This window comes from Cornus florida, unplaced genomic scaffold, assembly GCF_030987335.1.
Source record: "Cornus florida cultivar Cherokee Brave unplaced genomic scaffold, ASM3098733v1 CherokeeBrave_3.0.0_Hap2_Chr06, whole genome shotgun sequence".
Classification (NCBI taxonomy): domain Eukaryota; kingdom Viridiplantae; phylum Streptophyta; class Magnoliopsida; order Cornales; family Cornaceae; genus Cornus; species Cornus florida.
This window is the reverse complement of record NW_026775576.1, coordinates 94,063,264-94,080,553: the sequence shown is the minus strand read 5'-3', so window position 1 is coordinate 94,080,553 and position 17,290 is coordinate 94,063,264. Positions and strand designations below refer to the sequence as shown.

The 17,290-nt window shown below is 37.5% G+C and overlaps 2 protein-coding genes across 6 annotated transcripts in view; both read left to right on the top strand.

Annotated features, from left to right (window-relative positions):
* Positions 1-13,602, top strand: part of LOC132312977 (protein SHOOT GRAVITROPISM 6) — a 73,632-nt gene extending 60,030 nt beyond the window's left edge. For all 5 annotated transcript variants that reach the window (XM_059811561.1, XM_059811560.1, XM_059811563.1 and 2 more), the window contains 9 exons: positions 4,938-5,043; positions 5,432-5,545; positions 5,645-5,719; positions 9,315-9,413; positions 10,496-10,567; positions 10,657-10,742; positions 10,848-10,941; positions 12,699-12,806; positions 12,898-13,602. In XM_059811561.1, coding sequence (XP_059667544.1) covers positions 4,938-5,043; positions 5,432-5,545; positions 5,645-5,719; positions 9,315-9,413; positions 10,496-10,567; positions 10,657-10,742; positions 10,848-10,941; positions 12,699-12,806; positions 12,898-13,077 — 934 coding nt within the window. In that variant the 3' untranslated portion in view covers positions 13,078-13,602. The remainder of the gene's footprint in view (positions 1-4,937; positions 5,044-5,431; positions 5,546-5,644; positions 5,720-9,314; positions 9,414-10,495; positions 10,568-10,656; positions 10,743-10,847; positions 10,942-12,698; positions 12,807-12,897) is intronic.
* Positions 13,603-14,446: 844 nt separating this feature from the next.
* On the top strand, positions 14,447-16,188 carry LOC132312975 (UDP-glycosyltransferase 73C11-like). The gene has a single exon (XM_059811558.1). The coding sequence runs from the start codon at positions 14,522-14,524 to the stop codon at positions 15,995-15,997; it is 1,476 nt and encodes a 491-aa protein (XP_059667541.1). The 5' UTR covers positions 14,447-14,521; the 3' UTR covers positions 15,998-16,188.
* The last annotated feature ends 1,102 nt before the right edge of the window (positions 16,189-17,290 follow it).

The following is a 17,290-nucleotide window of genomic DNA, read 5'->3' as shown; positions in this document are numbered from 1 at the left end:
ATTTTCCTGAAAGCCAAAGGCTTTGGCACTCATTTGGTTAAGGATAAACCTAAGGACAGTGATGCTGATTTCAGTTCATGGGAACAAAGGGATGCTCAGATCATTTCTTTAATGCTGAATTGTATTGAACCTCATATTAGCTCCAACTTGTTGTATTTGGACATTGCCAAGGAGCTATGGACCAGACTCCAACAGTTATATTCGGGTAGTGGCAATATAACCAGAGTTTATGAGGTGTGCAGACAATTCTTTGACCTCCAGCAAGGTACTCACAGTCTAGAAGAATATCTCTCACAGGCAATGGGACTTTGTGAAGAAATGAACTTGTATCAACCCATCACCTCTGATGTGAAGAGTATGCAACAACAACGTGAGGATTTTAATGTTGTTCGGATTCTCACCGGGTTGTCACCAGAGTATGAACCTGTTCGAGCACAGATTTTGGGTAGCCCAACACTTCCCTCTCTTCCTGATATGTTATCACGACTCCAGCGTGCTACTTTATCAAGTGGCGCTTCAGGGGGTTCTTCAAGTGGTGTCAGTGCTCCTCCTAGCAGTGAATGTTCTGCTTTAGTTGTGAATCAAGGTGGCTTTCAGTCTTCCCGTGGTGGTGGCGGTCGTTTTACTCGTGCTCGTGGTCGTGGCAGAGGTCGCGACTCGAAACTTTGCACTCACTGCGGTCTTACTAATCATACTGTCAATTACTGTTGGGATCTTCATGGGAAACCGCAACCTTCTTCCTATACACATCAAGTTACTACTAATGATGGGGATTCTTCGTTCTCTTCCACACCCCCTGCTCCACATGTCTGTTGAGCCTGCAATGGTTACGATTCCCCGCGATGAATATGCTCAGTTTCTGTCTCAACAACGGCCTTCCACCTCATCCTCCATGGTTTCCTTTACCCAATCAGGTAATGCCCCTGCATGTCTCTTGTCCTCTCGTCAGAGTCCCTGGATTCTCGACTCTGGCGCATCCGATCACAGGACGATGACGGGTAGTTCTCATCTCTCATCTGATTTTCAGTTTATTCCTTCCTCTCAAAGTGTTACTCTTGCTAATAGCTCATCCACTACAGTTTTGGGTTTGGGAACTATTCATCTCACCTCTTCTATGTCCCTTTCCTCTATGTTATATGTTCCTTAATTCCCTTTGAATTTGTTGTCCATTAGTAAAATTACTAAATCTCTTAATTGTTCCGTTACGTTTTATCCCACATGTATTTTTCAGGATCTCAAGACGAAGAAGAAGATTGGTACGGGACATGAAGTAGGTGGCTTGTATTACTTGGATCTTGCACCATCTCCCACGGCTCTTCAATCATCTTTGTCTTCTTTCTAGTGGCACTGTCGTCTCGGCCACCCATCCTTCTCAGTTTTGCAGCGTCAAGTCCCCGGTCTTAGTCGTGTTGAGTCCATGTCTTATGAAGCATGTCAGCTTAGTAAGCATTGTCGTATATCTTTCAAACCGAGAGCTAGTTATCGTGTTGCTAGTCCTTTTCAATTAGTTCATTCATATGTATGGGGACCAATAAAACATATTTCTATTAATGGATTTCGTTATTTTGTGACTTTTGTGGATGATCATTCTCGTATGACTTGGTTATTTTTAATGAAAAATCGTTCTGAGTTGTTCTCTATTTTTCAAATATTTCGCAAAGAAATAAAAACTCAGTTTGGGTGTTCCATTAAAATTTTACGTTCTGGCAATGCCAAAGAATATTTCTCGTACCCTTTTGAGACTTATTTCCATGCTAAAGGCATCATTCATCAATCCTCTTGTACGTATACTCCTCAACAAAATGGAGTAGCTGAACGTAAAAATCGTCATCTCTTGGAAGTCTGTCGTGCCCTTTTATTTCATATGTATGTTCCTAAACGTTTTTGGAGTGTTCTTACGGCATGTCATCTTATTAATTGGATGCCCTCGTTAGTGTTACAAGGTCAATCTCCTCATTCTGTTCTATTTTCCGACTCCGCATCGTTTAACCTTACTCCTCGGGTCTTTGGTTGTGTGTGTTATGTCCATAACCTTGGACCCAGTCTTTGATAAACTCGACCCTCGTGCCACTAAGAGTGTTTTTCTTGGTTATTCTCGCACTCAGAAGGGTTATCGTTGCTATAGTCCTCATTTTCAACGCTATTTTACTAGTGCTGATGTCTCTTTTTCTGAGTCTCTTCCATATTTTTTTGATTCTACTACTCCTCTCGATATTACTCCTGAGCCACCTCTACCAATGGTTCCCTCTCTGTTTCCTGCTTCCGCACCTCCTCGCTCCGTTGTCCCATTGCAGGTTGATACTCGATGACCTTGACCGCCTACTTCGCTCCCTCCATCTCCTTCAGAGTCTTCGGATCCGATGCCTTTGCCTGATGATTTGCCTATTGCTCTCTGTAAAGGTGTTCGGTCGTGCGTTACTGCGCATCCCATTTCTAACTTTGTATCCTACCGTCATATTTCATCCTCTTTAATTTTTTTTTATCCAAAGTGTCTGCTACTTTTATTCCCAAGACTTTGCAGGCTGCTCTCTCTGATTCGGGTTGGCGCCAAGCCATGGTAGATGAAATGGATGCCCTTCACAGTAATCGAACATGGGATCTTGTTCCCTTACCTTTGGGCTCCAAAACGGTTGGTTGTAAGTGGGTTTACACAGATAAATACCTTCATGATGGGTATATTGAGCGGTTGAAGGCTCGTCCAGTGGCAAAGGGGGTACACTCAGACTTATGGTGTTGATTATGATGAGACTTTTTCCCTTGTTGCTAAAATTTCTTCTATTCGGGTACTTATTTCCATTGGTGCCAATTGTAACTGGCCGTTGTTTCAATTAGATGTCAAAAATGCCTTCTTACATGGTGACTTGGTTGAAGAAGCTTATATGGAGCAACCACATGGGTTTGTTGCTCAGGGGGAGTATCGTCACACTGTTTATCGCCTTAAAAAGGCTCTGTATGGATTGAAACAATCTCCATGGGCTTGGTTTGGAAATTCTCTGAGGCGGCATTAGAATTTGGCCTTAACAAATGCCAGACCGATCATTCGGTATTTCACCTGCGTTTTTCTTGTGGTGTATGTAGATGATATTGTGATCACAGGTGATGATTCTGAAGGCATTGCTAAGTTGAAGTTATTTCTGCAAAATCGATTCCACACTAAAGACTTGGGTAAACTTAGGTACTTCTTGGGTATTGAAGTTGCTAGATCCAAGAAGGGTATAAGTTTATCTCAACGCAAATATGTGTTGGACTTGCTAGAAGAAACGGGTATGTTAGGTGGTCATCCGGTTGATGCTCATACGGATTCAAATACAAAACTTGTGTCTGATGAGGGTGATCTATTTAATGACACGAGCAGATTTCGTCGCCTTGTTGGGAAATTAATTTATCTCACTATCACTCGACTTGATATTTCATATGCAGTTAGTGTTGTAAGTCAGTTCATGGGAGCTCCTAGAATGCCACATTGGATTGCTGTTCTTCGGATAATCCGATGTCTCAAGCAAGCTTTAGGTTTTGGGTTACTATACAAATCAAATGGTCATCTCAGGGTGGAAGGTTTTACAGATGCTGACTGGGTTGGTTCTCCTTCAGATAGGAGATCTACTACAGGCTACTGCACATTTGTAGGAGGAAAAATTGTTACATGGAAAAGTAAAAAACAAACGGTGGTAGCTCGATCTAGTGCTGAAGCTGAGTACAGGGCAATGGCCCATACCACTAGTGAGTTGACATGGATACAACATTTTCTAAAAGAACTTGGGTTAACAGTTGACGCTCCTACTCCATTGTTTTGTGATAATCAAGCAACTGTTCACATTGCATCGAATCCTATGTTTCATGAGAGAACCAAACATATTGAGGTTGATTGTCACTTCATTTGGGAAAGAATATTAAGTGGGAGCATTTGTACTCCATTTGTGAAGTCTAAAGATCAACTTGCTGATATGTTTACCAAAGCATTGGGTCATAACCAGTTAAAGACTATCTGTTCCAAGCTGGGATTATTTGATATATATTCTCCAGCTTGAGGGGGAGTGTTAGAATGTTTATGTATATATATATTTATGTTGGGTCATTATGTAATTACCCATAGTTGTTAGGATCATTGTGTAATTTGGTAACCTTGTAAAATTAGGTTATTTGTTTTCCTTTATATAAGCCACTGTAGGCTTGTTAATAGAGATATATACAATATACACAGTTTTGCTCTCTCTCTCTCCTCTCTCTCACTCTCATGAATTCGAACAAAACTCAACTATATTGAATTGAAAATATTACATAGATATTTATATGGAAGTTCCTAGTATATGGTTCAATAAATTTGGACTTGTTACTATTACTAATTCCCAAGGTCTTAAAGCACTTTGTGAATCAATCAGGATAGCCCCTGAATCATATCCTCTCTCTCTCTCTCTATCTGTATCTCTCCTCCCCTAACTTTAAATTCGATGTTTATTACCTATGTGTCACTCCTGAAATTTCTACACCTTTCCTTTTCCACTAACTTCTACATAATGAATTCCCAGTCAACCTTGAACTATATTCTATTATCAGAACTATTTGTTGGGAATTGAAAATTGTTGATCCCTGAAGTTAAAAAGTTAGGAATAGGCTTAGTTTGTTGTTGTATGCTATTCCTGGAATTAAAATTGATGAGGTAACTTCACATGATGATTGTAAATAGTGATTTATTTGGAACCGTCTGATTCAGGTATTGCAATTTGGACAGATTTAGGTATTACAATTTCGATCGAGTTTCTTGTCTTGGACGCTTATACTTTGTTAATACATACTCTAGCATATCTCGATTGTCATTGGATAAGGATGCTGATGCTCACAATGACTACTTTTTCTTCATGGGTTTTTATTAATTTAATGGTTTTGGATTATACACATGCTTTCAAATTCTTATTGGTTGATCCTTCTCAATGGTGCAGTGATGGTTTTGGTTCCTTATTGGAGCAGATGGTTGAAGCATTGTGTCGGCATGTATCAGATGATTCTCCGACTGTTAGACGCCTTTGCCTAAAAGGATTGGTGCAGGTTTTTGATTTTTATGCGTACTTTACATTAGTATTTTCTATTGGGTTCAGTCTAGGAGGAGTTGTTTGGACCTGTGCTTCTTAGTTTTCATTCTATTGTTCTGTCTGACAAGGTCAATGTATTTGTTTTTTTCACTTGTTCATGTTGCTGCACGGACACACCAGGAAAATTCGTGTTCAAAATGTTGTTGAAACTGTCTTATGGTTATTTCTATTTGATTTTGTAGAACCAGATATATTTTTAGTCAAATAGGCAAAATGTTCCATTAACTATAACAATTATTATTATTATTTTTCCCTCCTCCTCCTCTCTCTCTCTCTCTCTCTCTTTTCCTTTTCCTTTCATTATTCCGGCCGGGGCATGATCTTCCAGGTTTTTGTGCTTGCAGATACCATCCATTCATATTCTTCAGTATACTACACAAGTTCTTGGAGTAATATTAGCTTTGCTTGATGACTCAGATGAACCAGTTCAGTTAACTGCAGTCTCATGCTTGCTGATGGTAACTCCTTGGGCCTCTTTATTTTTCTTATACAGGTTGCTTGATTCATTATAAATTTGTCTAGCACCACTTTAGTCTCTTTGTACTTTTATTTTTAAGGTTCTGGAGTCATCACCCAATGATGCTGTTGAACCCATTTTACTAAACCTTTCTGTTCGGCTTCGCAATCTTCAGGTACATTCTTTTTAAATTTGTATCTTTCTCCAAAAATACAGTCTTTATCTGATTCTAGGTGTTCTAATCTCTCTCTCTCTCTCTCTCTCTCTTTCTTTTCTATTAGTATGATTATTATGATAATGCTCCAAAACACATGCAAATTATTGACAGTTGCTGACTAATTGTTGCTGTCCAAGAATAAGTTGACAAAATGCCACGTTTCCTTGCTATTTTGAAATTTCTTTTTCAAGAATACTAGCGTTTGTTCTATACCCTTTTGGTTTTCGTGTCTTCAGAAAAACAAATGAGTTCTCTTGATCAAAATGTTCCCCTTCTTGTTTTTTTAACTGCTAACTGCTTCAAAAGGCAAAAGCTTAAACTATTAGAGAGGGTGTAAGAATATTTTTTTTTAATTTCTTTTAACATGCTCCCTCATATGTGGCTAGACTATTCACGAGTGGGCCAACACTTACATCAATTGTAATTATTAGTGTGGTCAAGAGGATCAAACTCAGGATCTTGCCTGCTCCTGCACCATGATAAAGCTTAGATAAATTATGAGAGACTAAAGAAAAATGGGGAGAGTAAGATTTATGTGGTTCTGTTTAACTCTGATTGTCACTATTTTATCAGCTCAAAGAATAATGATAAAGGTTATGTTTATAGGCACAATTGAATCTTGAGATAGAGACAAGTTGACTATGTATTCTTATCTTTTTGAATGTAACAACCTCTAGAGATGGGTTTTGGTATTTAAATCTGTTGTGACAAATAGTCGCGGACCAAGAAATAGTCACGAAACAAAACAAAAAACAAGCACCACACGAGCTATAGAATTTACGTGGTTCGACACAAGTTGTGCCTACGTGCACAGTGAAGATCCGGTGAAAGGTTTCACTATGCGAAAAGCCCCCAAACCCTAGCTCTTGCTCTCTCTCACTCTTTCTTGCGATTTTCAGTGCGTCTCTCTCTGTCCCACTCCAAACCCTAAACACCCTTATATATTGGGCTACAAGGGAGTACTAAACAGGGTCCATGACCTACAAGCAAAAAGGGGTCAAAAAATAAAGCTCACTCTTCAGGTCAACGACCCAAGCCGAAACAAAATTCAGGCCACAACGTCACAAAATCTGTTCTTTTAACGCTATCCCTCAAATAAAATGAAATGCTCTATACTGCTTGTAAGTTGACTATCTTTCTTTCTTTCTTTTTTTATTTTATTTTTATTTTTTGGCACTTTTTTGTTTTACAAAATCAGCGAATAACTCCATCAAATTGTTCTCGAATCCGCAATTGAATATTCAGGATTGTCTTCTAGCAGAACCTTGTATTTGAAGTAATTGTCTAGCGTACTGTAGCACTGGTTTCTCTAGTGTGCAGCAAAAGAAGTCTTCAAGATTAACACCAATGATCAAAAAACGTGGTGTCGAAACGTATCATGCTTTGCAGCAGAAAAAAATTCGCTTTCACAAGAAACAACAATGAATAAAACTTGTCTGGGGAAAATTCCTTCTAATGAGAATTGCTACTGATTCACACTCTTTCTTGTTTCTTTTTAAAAATTTCTCTCAAGGGAGAAAGGGTCAAAGAAACTAGGAGGAAATGAGAGCAGATGAATAAAAATTCAAAATGAGGTCATCAACCTTCTGTGTTACCTTGATAAAGTTGAAATAAAATTTAAAAACAAAGGCCAGAAGAACAAATAGATAGATCAATATTTAAATGTTTTGTCCTCAAAGTCCCACATCCAGTAGAACTATAATTTTCTTGGCCCATCTAAATCTTTGAGATAAAGATAAGTTGACTTTGTATCATTCTCTCTTATATTGAATATAACCAATTCTAGAGATAATATTTAATAACTAAATCTTTATCCCATACCAATGCATTATTACTAACATATTTAATTTCCATGTCTTATCAGTGGCTAGTTCATGCAATAGTTATAGGAAGGGAGAAATAAAATATTATCATTAAAGAATACGAAAGGAGGGGTCATGAACACTAGTGCTATACTGAACATGGAAAAGCTGGAATGCACAAACAAAAAAACATGTACTCCGTAAAATATAAGGACTGAGATTTTCCTAGCAACGCCTATATATTTTTCTGGCATGATTAATGATTGATTTACCAATATCTTTCCTTAATTCGTTAGCCAAGAAGAAATGCGGCTTTATAAGATGCAAATTTTTTTTTATCGAATTGTAGATAAGACTTGTCTTCATAAAAAAATGGGCTCCAACTTTTTCCTGAAATAATGCTGTGGAATTAAATTTTACTCACCTTGCACCTTCCCACCTCAAATTACAGTGAGCCGCATGGGCACAAATGAGATCAGCTGACCTCACTGAAATTTTGAGGGAAAAAAAGGGGGGTATATCCAATGATTTGTACTGTTATGTGGTTACCCCCCCCCCCCCCCCCCACCAAAACTTTGAAAATCAAATCTCATGGATTTATAATTAATGTTGAGAACCGACGGGAAAATTACGGGGTAAAAATAGAGGCTTAAAACAGATTTATGTTTCACTAATGGACTCGTGCATTCTCATCTCTGGGAGGGAGGGGAAGGGAAACACGGCGCACACACGACTCTCGGGTGCAGGGAGGTGAAGAGGGATGGAGGGGTGAGGGAACTTATCACTGAATGCTAAATCTGACAAGTGAAAACTAATTGTTAAAATTGAACGTAAGGGGGTGGGAGTGAGGTTACTAATTACTGAATGTCGAATCTGACTAGTGAAAAGTGATTTTACAATTTAATCTAAGAGGTGGGGAGGGATGTGATTTAGAAAATTATTGTATTAATAGGCTGTCAAATGGAATTGATCTCTTGTTTTATTTATGAATTTTGTTCACATCAGAAGAACAAAGACGTTTCGTCATGCATTAGTTAAGAATGGTGATCAACTCTATTATAGGCCGGCCAGTGATACCATGTTAATGTGGATCATTATTACATAGGATTGCAAGCTGATATCAGCTTTGTCAAGCTTGGTTAGATGGTCTCTCGAGGCGGTGGCTTGGCTCGGTGACATGTTAAAACTTGACTTCAATTCAACAAACTGTAAAAACAAGTCTGATCTAATGTAACGTAAAGGTTTAGGTCAAACATTACCTGATTATGTTATTAATTATGCATTCTTTAGACACCTTTGGTGCATTAATAACGCAAGCAAGTTTAAAAACACTACTCTTGTAATGTTAATGCAAGCTGTTCATGAGTAAAACGGGCCAAGCTTCGTTCATTTGCTTATTGTATGAGCACAAACAAGTCCCATTGCCCACTGAGAATCGGCTGTTCTTGAACAGCTCAGTTCATTTGTAGCCCTATCTTTAGCATCTTCTAGGTTTGGAGTTCAGTTCATTAGCTCATTAAACGGGTGTGAACAAGCCCCATGTCAAATTGTGCTGTTCATCGACGTGGTGATATTGCAACCTATTTTTAGCATCTTTAAACTCTGGAAATGCATTCAGCTTTAGATCCTTGAAGTCACACTAAAACCAATAGATTGCAATGAATTTTCAAATGTTTGTTTTCTCTTGCACTTCTTATACAAAACTGGGTGCTAAATTTATCAGTGTCTGAAAAATCTCAATATGGAAACAGATAAGCATGAATGCAAAGATGCGTGCGGATGCCTTTGCAGCATTTGGAGCTCTAAGCAACTATGGCGTTGGGGCACAACACGAAGCATTTCTTGAGCAGGTCCAATATTGACTCTAATTAAACCATATGAAACTACATTATGCATTATTTTTTAAAATAATTTGGAATTAATAATGTTGAATTATGAACTGTTTTATTTATATTTCTCATTTGGCTAGAAAAGCATTGCTACGTTCATGTTCTCACTCGGATTATGTTTATAAATTGTTCAGTTAAACTGAAAATATTGCTCACTTCCTTAATATGGTATTGAAACTTGTATAATCTTTTGACTTAGTTTTTGCATATTGAAAATGTTAGTTCAACTTTCCTGTCGTATTGACTCAAAATTTTTTTTTTTCCCTCTTTTTGTTCTACCTGCAGCTGCCACAATCCAATTACTTAATTATAACTAACTATTGGATTAAGAAAATTATAGGAATACAATGCTGTTGCTAGTGGGAATGAACTATCATACCAATTACTTCAGCTGCCATGAACTAATTACTTGATTATAACTAACTATTGGATTAATAAAATAATAGGAATACAATACTGTTGCTAGTGGGAATGAACTATCGTACCAATTACTTCAGCTGCCATGAACCAATTACTTGATTAGAACTAACTATTGGATTAAGAAAAATAAAGGAATACAACTGTTAATATCCTCTCTTTTTTAAAAGAAAAAAAAAAAAAAAATTTAAAAAGATTGCCCTTTTTCTTTTTCTTTTTCTTCGACTCGTCCTTTTATATGCTATGTGCCCTAAATCATAGTGAATTTGGCTAAAATGATTTTTATCTGTAACCTTTTCAGTCCAAATTTTTCTCTCATTGGTGGGCACTGGTCACTGGTTGGTGTATCACAAGCTTGACACTGTTACATTTAGTTAATTTTCATTGTGATAGTGTAGCATGGATTCCATTGAACTCTATTCTACTTATCTATAGTGTAGTTGTTGCATTTTTTCATACCAATTCCTCAACTGGTTAAACTGATGTGGAGGCAAACAAAGATTTTGGTTCTTTAAATAAATTTTGCTTTCAGATAAAAGAAATATGCAAGCTGCTGGTGCTTCTTAATTTTATTTTTGCATTCTAACTATCTCTATAACTATTTGAAATTTGATTACGTGTCTCAGGTACATGGTGACCTACCACGCTTGGTTCTGCATCTTCATGATGATGATCTCTCTGTCCGTCATGCTTGTCGGGTGAATGATTAGCACCAGCTAATTCTCTTCTTAATTTGAAATTTCTTTGGAAAACTCTAAAAGATGAATTTTTTCTGTTTATTTGACAGAAAACCCTAAAAAGGATTTCCCCACTGTTGGAATCAGAAGGAACATTTGTCCTCTACAACACACACTGTTTTAATTCTGACCACCGGTATGGATTAAATATCTGAAATTCTCAATGTTTTTCATGTTTCGGGACCTTTAGCCTTTCTTACGGTGACAAAATTACACTAGAGTTCCTTTTGTGTTTTTTTAGAAGTGACTATGAAGACTTCGTCAGGGACCTCTCCAGGCAGTTCACTCTACATATGGCCTCCAGGGTTGACACATACATGGCTTCTGCTATTCAGGTTTAATCTCCCGGCTTTCCCTTGTGTTTCAACTATTAGCTTATCCACGTCTCATGACTTTGTCATCTGCTTATTATGTGCAGTGAAGAGTCAATGTTACTCCAAAAGGCTTTTTCCCCAATACCAAAAACTATATAAATCTGTTTGTTAGGGTTTTTCCTTTTTCTTTTTTTTTTTCTTTTTTTTTTTTCTCTCACTTGACTTCCATATTCATTGTTGAATCCTGGGACTTCATGTTTTTCCTGATAGCCTCAACTCACATTTTTCTTTTTTGACCTTTTCTTCAACTCATTGCTGGTCCTATAATTTTTGGACTTGCACGTGATTGTAGGCAACTAGGGGGTTGTCAAATCTGTAAACTCCCAAAGGGTAGTTCATGTTTGTTGGCCTGTTGGGACATGACTATATATGTTTGTGTTTGTAATTTTAGTGTATTGGATGTGTGTGTGTGTGTGTGTGTCTATGCACCTTTGTTGAAGTTTGTTTAATTGTATACTATGTTGCATGGACTTTGGATGCGAGTATCTGGTGTGTCCAAGTTTAAACCTCCTGGGATCCCAAATCTTAAGACACAGGGAAATGTGTCCAAAAGTTGGATATGGGTATTGAAACATGTACTAAGCACATAAATACATTGTGTGTTATGTAAATAATGTAATGTTCGATGTAGTCGTTCTTTAAAATATACTAAACTATTGAGTTAAATTGACTGCCATGTGGTAGGGGGGGAAAAAATTTCTTTCTATCTATATCATAGATAGGAAACTCTTCTCTGCTATCAAATTTGAGCTTTTGTTTCTTCAATCATCACCTGTAAAGGACCAAGGTGTTCAATTTGGGTTTGTGTGCCAGACACATAGCCCATACCCTTACCCATTGCCATATTTTGTCTACGTGAAGGGAGATAGGAGAGTTTATGTAATGCAGGTTGGGTAAAGTCGTCATGCCGCAATGATTCATAAATTCCAAATCAACATGGCATTGTGCCCTTATTCTTTTGCCCACTCTGTGGACTTAGATTTGTTTTGATACAGTAGTTGTCGGTTTATGTTGCACATACCTGAACCATAGATTGACTTTCACCCATTTTGTGCTGTTGAATTGCCTTGATCTCCAATTTCCTAAGAATGGGCTCATGTGTAATCTTAACCTTTCTTGTCTTGTCACTCTTTGATATGAACATATTTCTCCTAGATTGGACTCATTTAATTTCTTGACAGGTCAGCATTATTTGGTATTTTGAGTCAGTGTAGCTGGCCTTGATAAGCATGATTTCATCTTAAAAAGTGATACCTTCTCTAAATACTTCTTAGTACGGATCCCTTCAACCTTGCAACCTTGTGGTTCCTGGTAACGTGCTGCATTGGCCTCAGAATCATCGAAAACGTCAGTTCCCGCAGCCAACCTTTATCATTTTATTTTGTCTTGCTTGGGGTGCTTGAAGTTTATTACGCCAAAGCTATCAAGAGAGCACCAAATGCTGACAGTGACGAAGTTTACTGGCTTTTTGGTGGATGTGGAGCCAATGAGTTTAGCCGAACAGCGTAACGATCAGAATTTCATCATTGAACTGTCCCTGATTTACACATTATTACATCTATTCTTCTAACTCACCTTTATCTTGCAAACTATAGGTTCAAATTTCACACTGTAGAAAAAGGGAAGAAAAAGTCGGTGTTTTCTAGGTTATGTTTTAAAAAATTGAATTTTGATAATAAACATGAGAACTGAGTTTGGTTGTGTTTATAATAATGCAGGCTTTTGATGCTCCTTGGCCAGTTATTCAAGCAAATGCGATATACTTCTCCAGTAGCTTGCTCTCTCTCTCAGATGATCAACGGATCTCTGCTCTTTATTGTAATCAGGTCTTGCTCAGATGCACGCACTATCGGTTATTTGTGTTTATTTATAGCCAAAGCAAATGCATTAAAATAAAATAACTTGTTTTCTCTTTAGTTGTTTGGTATTTTGGTGGGAAAGATGAGTCGTTCTCCAGACGCAATTGTCAGAGCAACTTGCTTTTCAGCCCTGGGCCTGCTACTAAAATCCACCAATTCGCTGTCATGGAGATCTGCTGGGCTTGATCGTGTTGACTCAACTCGGAGGGGCCATGTTTCGGAGTCTTCTATGAAGTAGCAGTGTGGGAACGATGAAAATGGCCATTCTAATTTGTGAGGCTGAATGACAACTCTTCAAGATAAAATTTGAATTTGTGGATCTAATCTGGGTGCATCGCAATTCAGTCTATTGTAAAGTAGCAACACCAAGGGTAAAATAGAAAGGAAGTACGGGTCGATTTGCAAGCTGTGTACCAAGTTACTTTGTGGATGGAAGATGGGTCTGAAGCTGTACCTGTATTGTATTCAAAATGTACAATTGCCTTCGAATATTAACCATAGTGCTGTAGACATTTGTAAATTAGGTTAGAGTATATATAATCTAGATTCTAGGTTGCTTCAAACTTGTGTTTGGGGTATCTATTCTAGATTCTTGGTTTTTATTTTCGTAAACTGATGTTGTGAGCCTAAAGCTGTAACGATAATGTTGTAAATTGAAGTTGTGATCGGCGTGTAATTGGTCTATTGGATCTGTACTTTCGACAGAAGCGAAAATTGTTGTATATTCACTTTTAGTTTTCAATAATGGAAGTTAATTAGTATACATATATATATATATATATATATATATATTTATGAAAGGAGAAGATGCATATGTATGTTACTGATATCTGGTGCTGGAGGAATTAAAATAGACAAGACCAAAAATATCACAAGAAATGGAAAAATGACGCGCACACTGACACGTTGAAGCTCTAAGGAGCATAGTCTCGAGACGTCAAAATTTCAAGGTTGAGATTTTTAATTGAAAAGGCCGGTTGGGGTCCCACTTCTCATTCTCTTTGATTTTCAGTTTCAGCATACCTACTAACTACATACAGAAAATTTCTGAAATGGAGCCTATTGTGATTCATAAATTGATGAGCCAAAAAATTTTCACATCTAACCTAAATTTAACCTCTATCAAGTGCCATAACTATACAGAAAAAAACTCTTATAAAACATACAATAAATTATAGTTCTTTTATGCTCACCAACCCAGAATATATCCCTTAAATAGTGAAGTGGAAAAGAGCTGTGGACTATAAATTTTTGAAACAATGGACATCACGCAATGACTCGTAGCTGACTCGAATCACTTGTCTGACTAAGAAAAGCAGTAGGCAAAACAATTTTTTGCTTCTACAACATAAATTATTACTATTAAATAAACTGTATGAGCCTAAAAGAGTATTAAAATGTTCAACATAATTTGAAGGCTGTCCAAACTTTGGATTTATCGAATGCCAACGAAAGAGAGGCGTGTAAAAAGGCCCCTAAAATGTTTGGTACACATTTAAAGGCATGTCATTTCTACAAAAATTCAAAAGAGACAATTTACCTAAACCTCACTTTCTTTGTAGCACTGTACTTGTTTATAAAAAACACTCTGCTCATGTATGCTCTTACGTCACTCCCTTCTGCTAAAGTTGGTATAAAACCAGAAACCCAATGATTCTTCATTCACAACCAACCCTTTTGCAATGGCTTCACAACCCCACCATCTTCACTTTGTTTTGATACCCTTAATGGCCCAAGGCCACCTTATTCCCATGGTAGACATGGCTAAGTTATTAGCCCAACGAGGCATTGCGGTCACCATTGTCACCACACCCCTCAATGCTATCAGATTCAATGCCATCACCGATCGCGCAATCGAATCCGGGCTCCCCATCCGGGTTCTCCAACTCCGGTTTCCATCCGTGGAGGCCGGCTTGCCGGAGGGATGTGAGAGCACGGATACAGTCCCTTCTCAAAACTTGGTTAACAATTTCTTCGGGGCGCTTGAGATGTTGCAGCAACCACTAGAACAAGTGTTTGAAGAGTTGCAGCCCAGACCGAGTTGCATAATAGCCGATAAGCATGTTGTGTGGGCAGCTGATACAGCTAAAAAGTTTGGGATACCACGGATTAGTTTTGATGGGATGAGTTGCTTCACTCTCTTGTGTACACACAATTTACACATTTCCAAGGCTCATGAGGGTGTCCCTGGGTCTCATGATCGGTTTGTCGTGCCTGGTTTGCCCGATCATATCGAGTTCACTAGAGCACAGCTGCCCGGACAATTCAATCCAGGCACATTGAATATGAACCATATTCGGAAACGAATAAGAGAAGCCGAAATGGGAGCATTTGGAGTGGTGGTCAATAGTTTTGAGGAGTTGGAAGCAAGATATGTTGGTGAATATCGGAAGGTGGATAAGGTATGGTGTATTGGGCCATTGTCATTATACAACAAAGAGGAGTTGGATAAGGCTCAGAGAGGAAACAAGGCCTCAATCGATGAGAGCCAGTGCTTGAAGTGGCTGGACAAATGGAAGCCCAGCTCTGTAGTCTATGCTTGTCTCGGAAGCCTAGCTAATGTTGCAGCTCCACAGCTAGTAGAGCTCGGTTTAGCCTTGGAAGCATCCAACTGTCCCTTTATTTGGGTGATTAGAGGAGGGGATAGAACGAAAGAGCTAGAGAAGTGGATGAAAGAAGGAGGGTTTGAGGAGAGAACAAAAGGGAGGGGCCTTTTGATCCGAGGTTGGGCTCCACAAGTATTGATCTTGTCACATCCTGCCATTGGCGCGTTCTTGACACACTGTGGTTGGAATTCGACGCTGGAAGGAGTATGCGGCGGCGTGCCAATGATAACATGGCCCTTCTTTGGCGAGCAGTTCTTGAATGAGAAGTTTGTTGTAGAGGTATTGGAGATTGGTGTGAGTGTTGGGGCTAAGGCTGTTGTGCACTGGGGTACAGAACACAAGTGTGGAGTGTTGGTGAAGAGGGAGGAAATTAGGAAGGGTGTGGAGAGAGTAATGAGTGAAGGAAAAGAAGGAGAAGAGAGAAGGAAAAGAGCAAAAGAGCTTGGGGAGATGGCAAACAGGGCAATAGAAGAAGGGGGATCATCTCACCTCAACATCACAATGCTAATCCAGGACATAATTCAACAAGCAAAAAATTGGTCATCTTGTTAGTTTTGTGACTCTGTTTTGCTTCAAATTAACTAGAGTAGTTTGATTTATTATTATTATTATTAAGTTAAAAAAAGCTTAAATGCAAATAGAAGGAAATAATCAGTAAGCATATCTAGGATGAGATACAGTAAACACTTATTGTCATCCACTTATATTCCTATAGTCTAATGGAACTTTTTTGATTCATATAATATTGCTACTAAAAGAACATAAGAAAAGAGTAATGTTACTTCCACTTGCGAAAGTAGATGTTGTGGATTGTGGATTGTGATCACTTGTTATTGGTGCAGTGGTAACTGCACTCTCTCTAATTTGAGACGTGATATATGGTGATGGAGATTGTTGTAATTTAGATAACATGGTTAGAATGTTTGGTTGATAGATGGGATTGTGGTTGTAGAATAATTTAGACTTTAGAGAAAGGTAGTTAGCTGTATATGAGGGGAAGCAGAGCCAGGGTATAATTGGGGGTAAATGAATATATATAAATCCTATAAACATTTTATTATGCATAATAGTAATGATAGACAAAGCCAACGGGAAACCTCCTCGATTGAATCATCTCTTACATAAAAAATAAAAAATAAAAGGAGGGGGGCGGGGATTAAATTATAAAACTATACAAATACAGAATTATCTATATTTTGTATAAATCAAATATTTATTGTTTCAAAATTTATATTAAGGAATCTTAAATCTATAATTTATTCATTCTATCAAAGTTTTACAAAATGTATTTGTCTTTTAGAGAAAAAGTAGGAGTCTAAAATAATTTTACAAATGGTGACACTTGAGGAGAAGTGTTGTATATATGGAGAGTTTTTAATTTTCAATTTGTGAGGGAAGGGGAAAGTACCCTTTTTTTTTTTTTCTTGTCATTTATACCATATAAGAGGGGACTTTTTAATTTTATTTTTAATTTTAATTTTAGATAATTCTAGACATACCATTTTTCAATTTGTTTTGGTTTCTAGATTGCTTAAATATTTTTATACATATTTCTCACAATGTGATTTGTCTCTTTAGTTTTTTTATAGATAATTCTAGACATACCATTTTTCAATTTTTTGTTGGTTTCTAGATTGCTTAAATATTTTTACACATATTTTTCACAATATTTGTCCCTTTAGTTTATTTTAGATAAGTCTAGACATACCATTTTTCAATTTGTTTTGGTTTCTAGATTGCTTAAATATTTTTACACATATTTTTCACAATGTGATTTGTCTAAAATAATAATAATAATAAATTTCATCTAGATTTTTCAAATCTTTAAGAAAAAGCAGTGCTACT

What these genes read in the sequence shown, in the direction of transcription:
- LOC132312975 (XM_059811558.1), top strand. Translation starts at nt 14,522, where the DNA reads ATGGCTTCACAACCCCACCATCTTCACTTTGTTTTGATACCCTTAATG.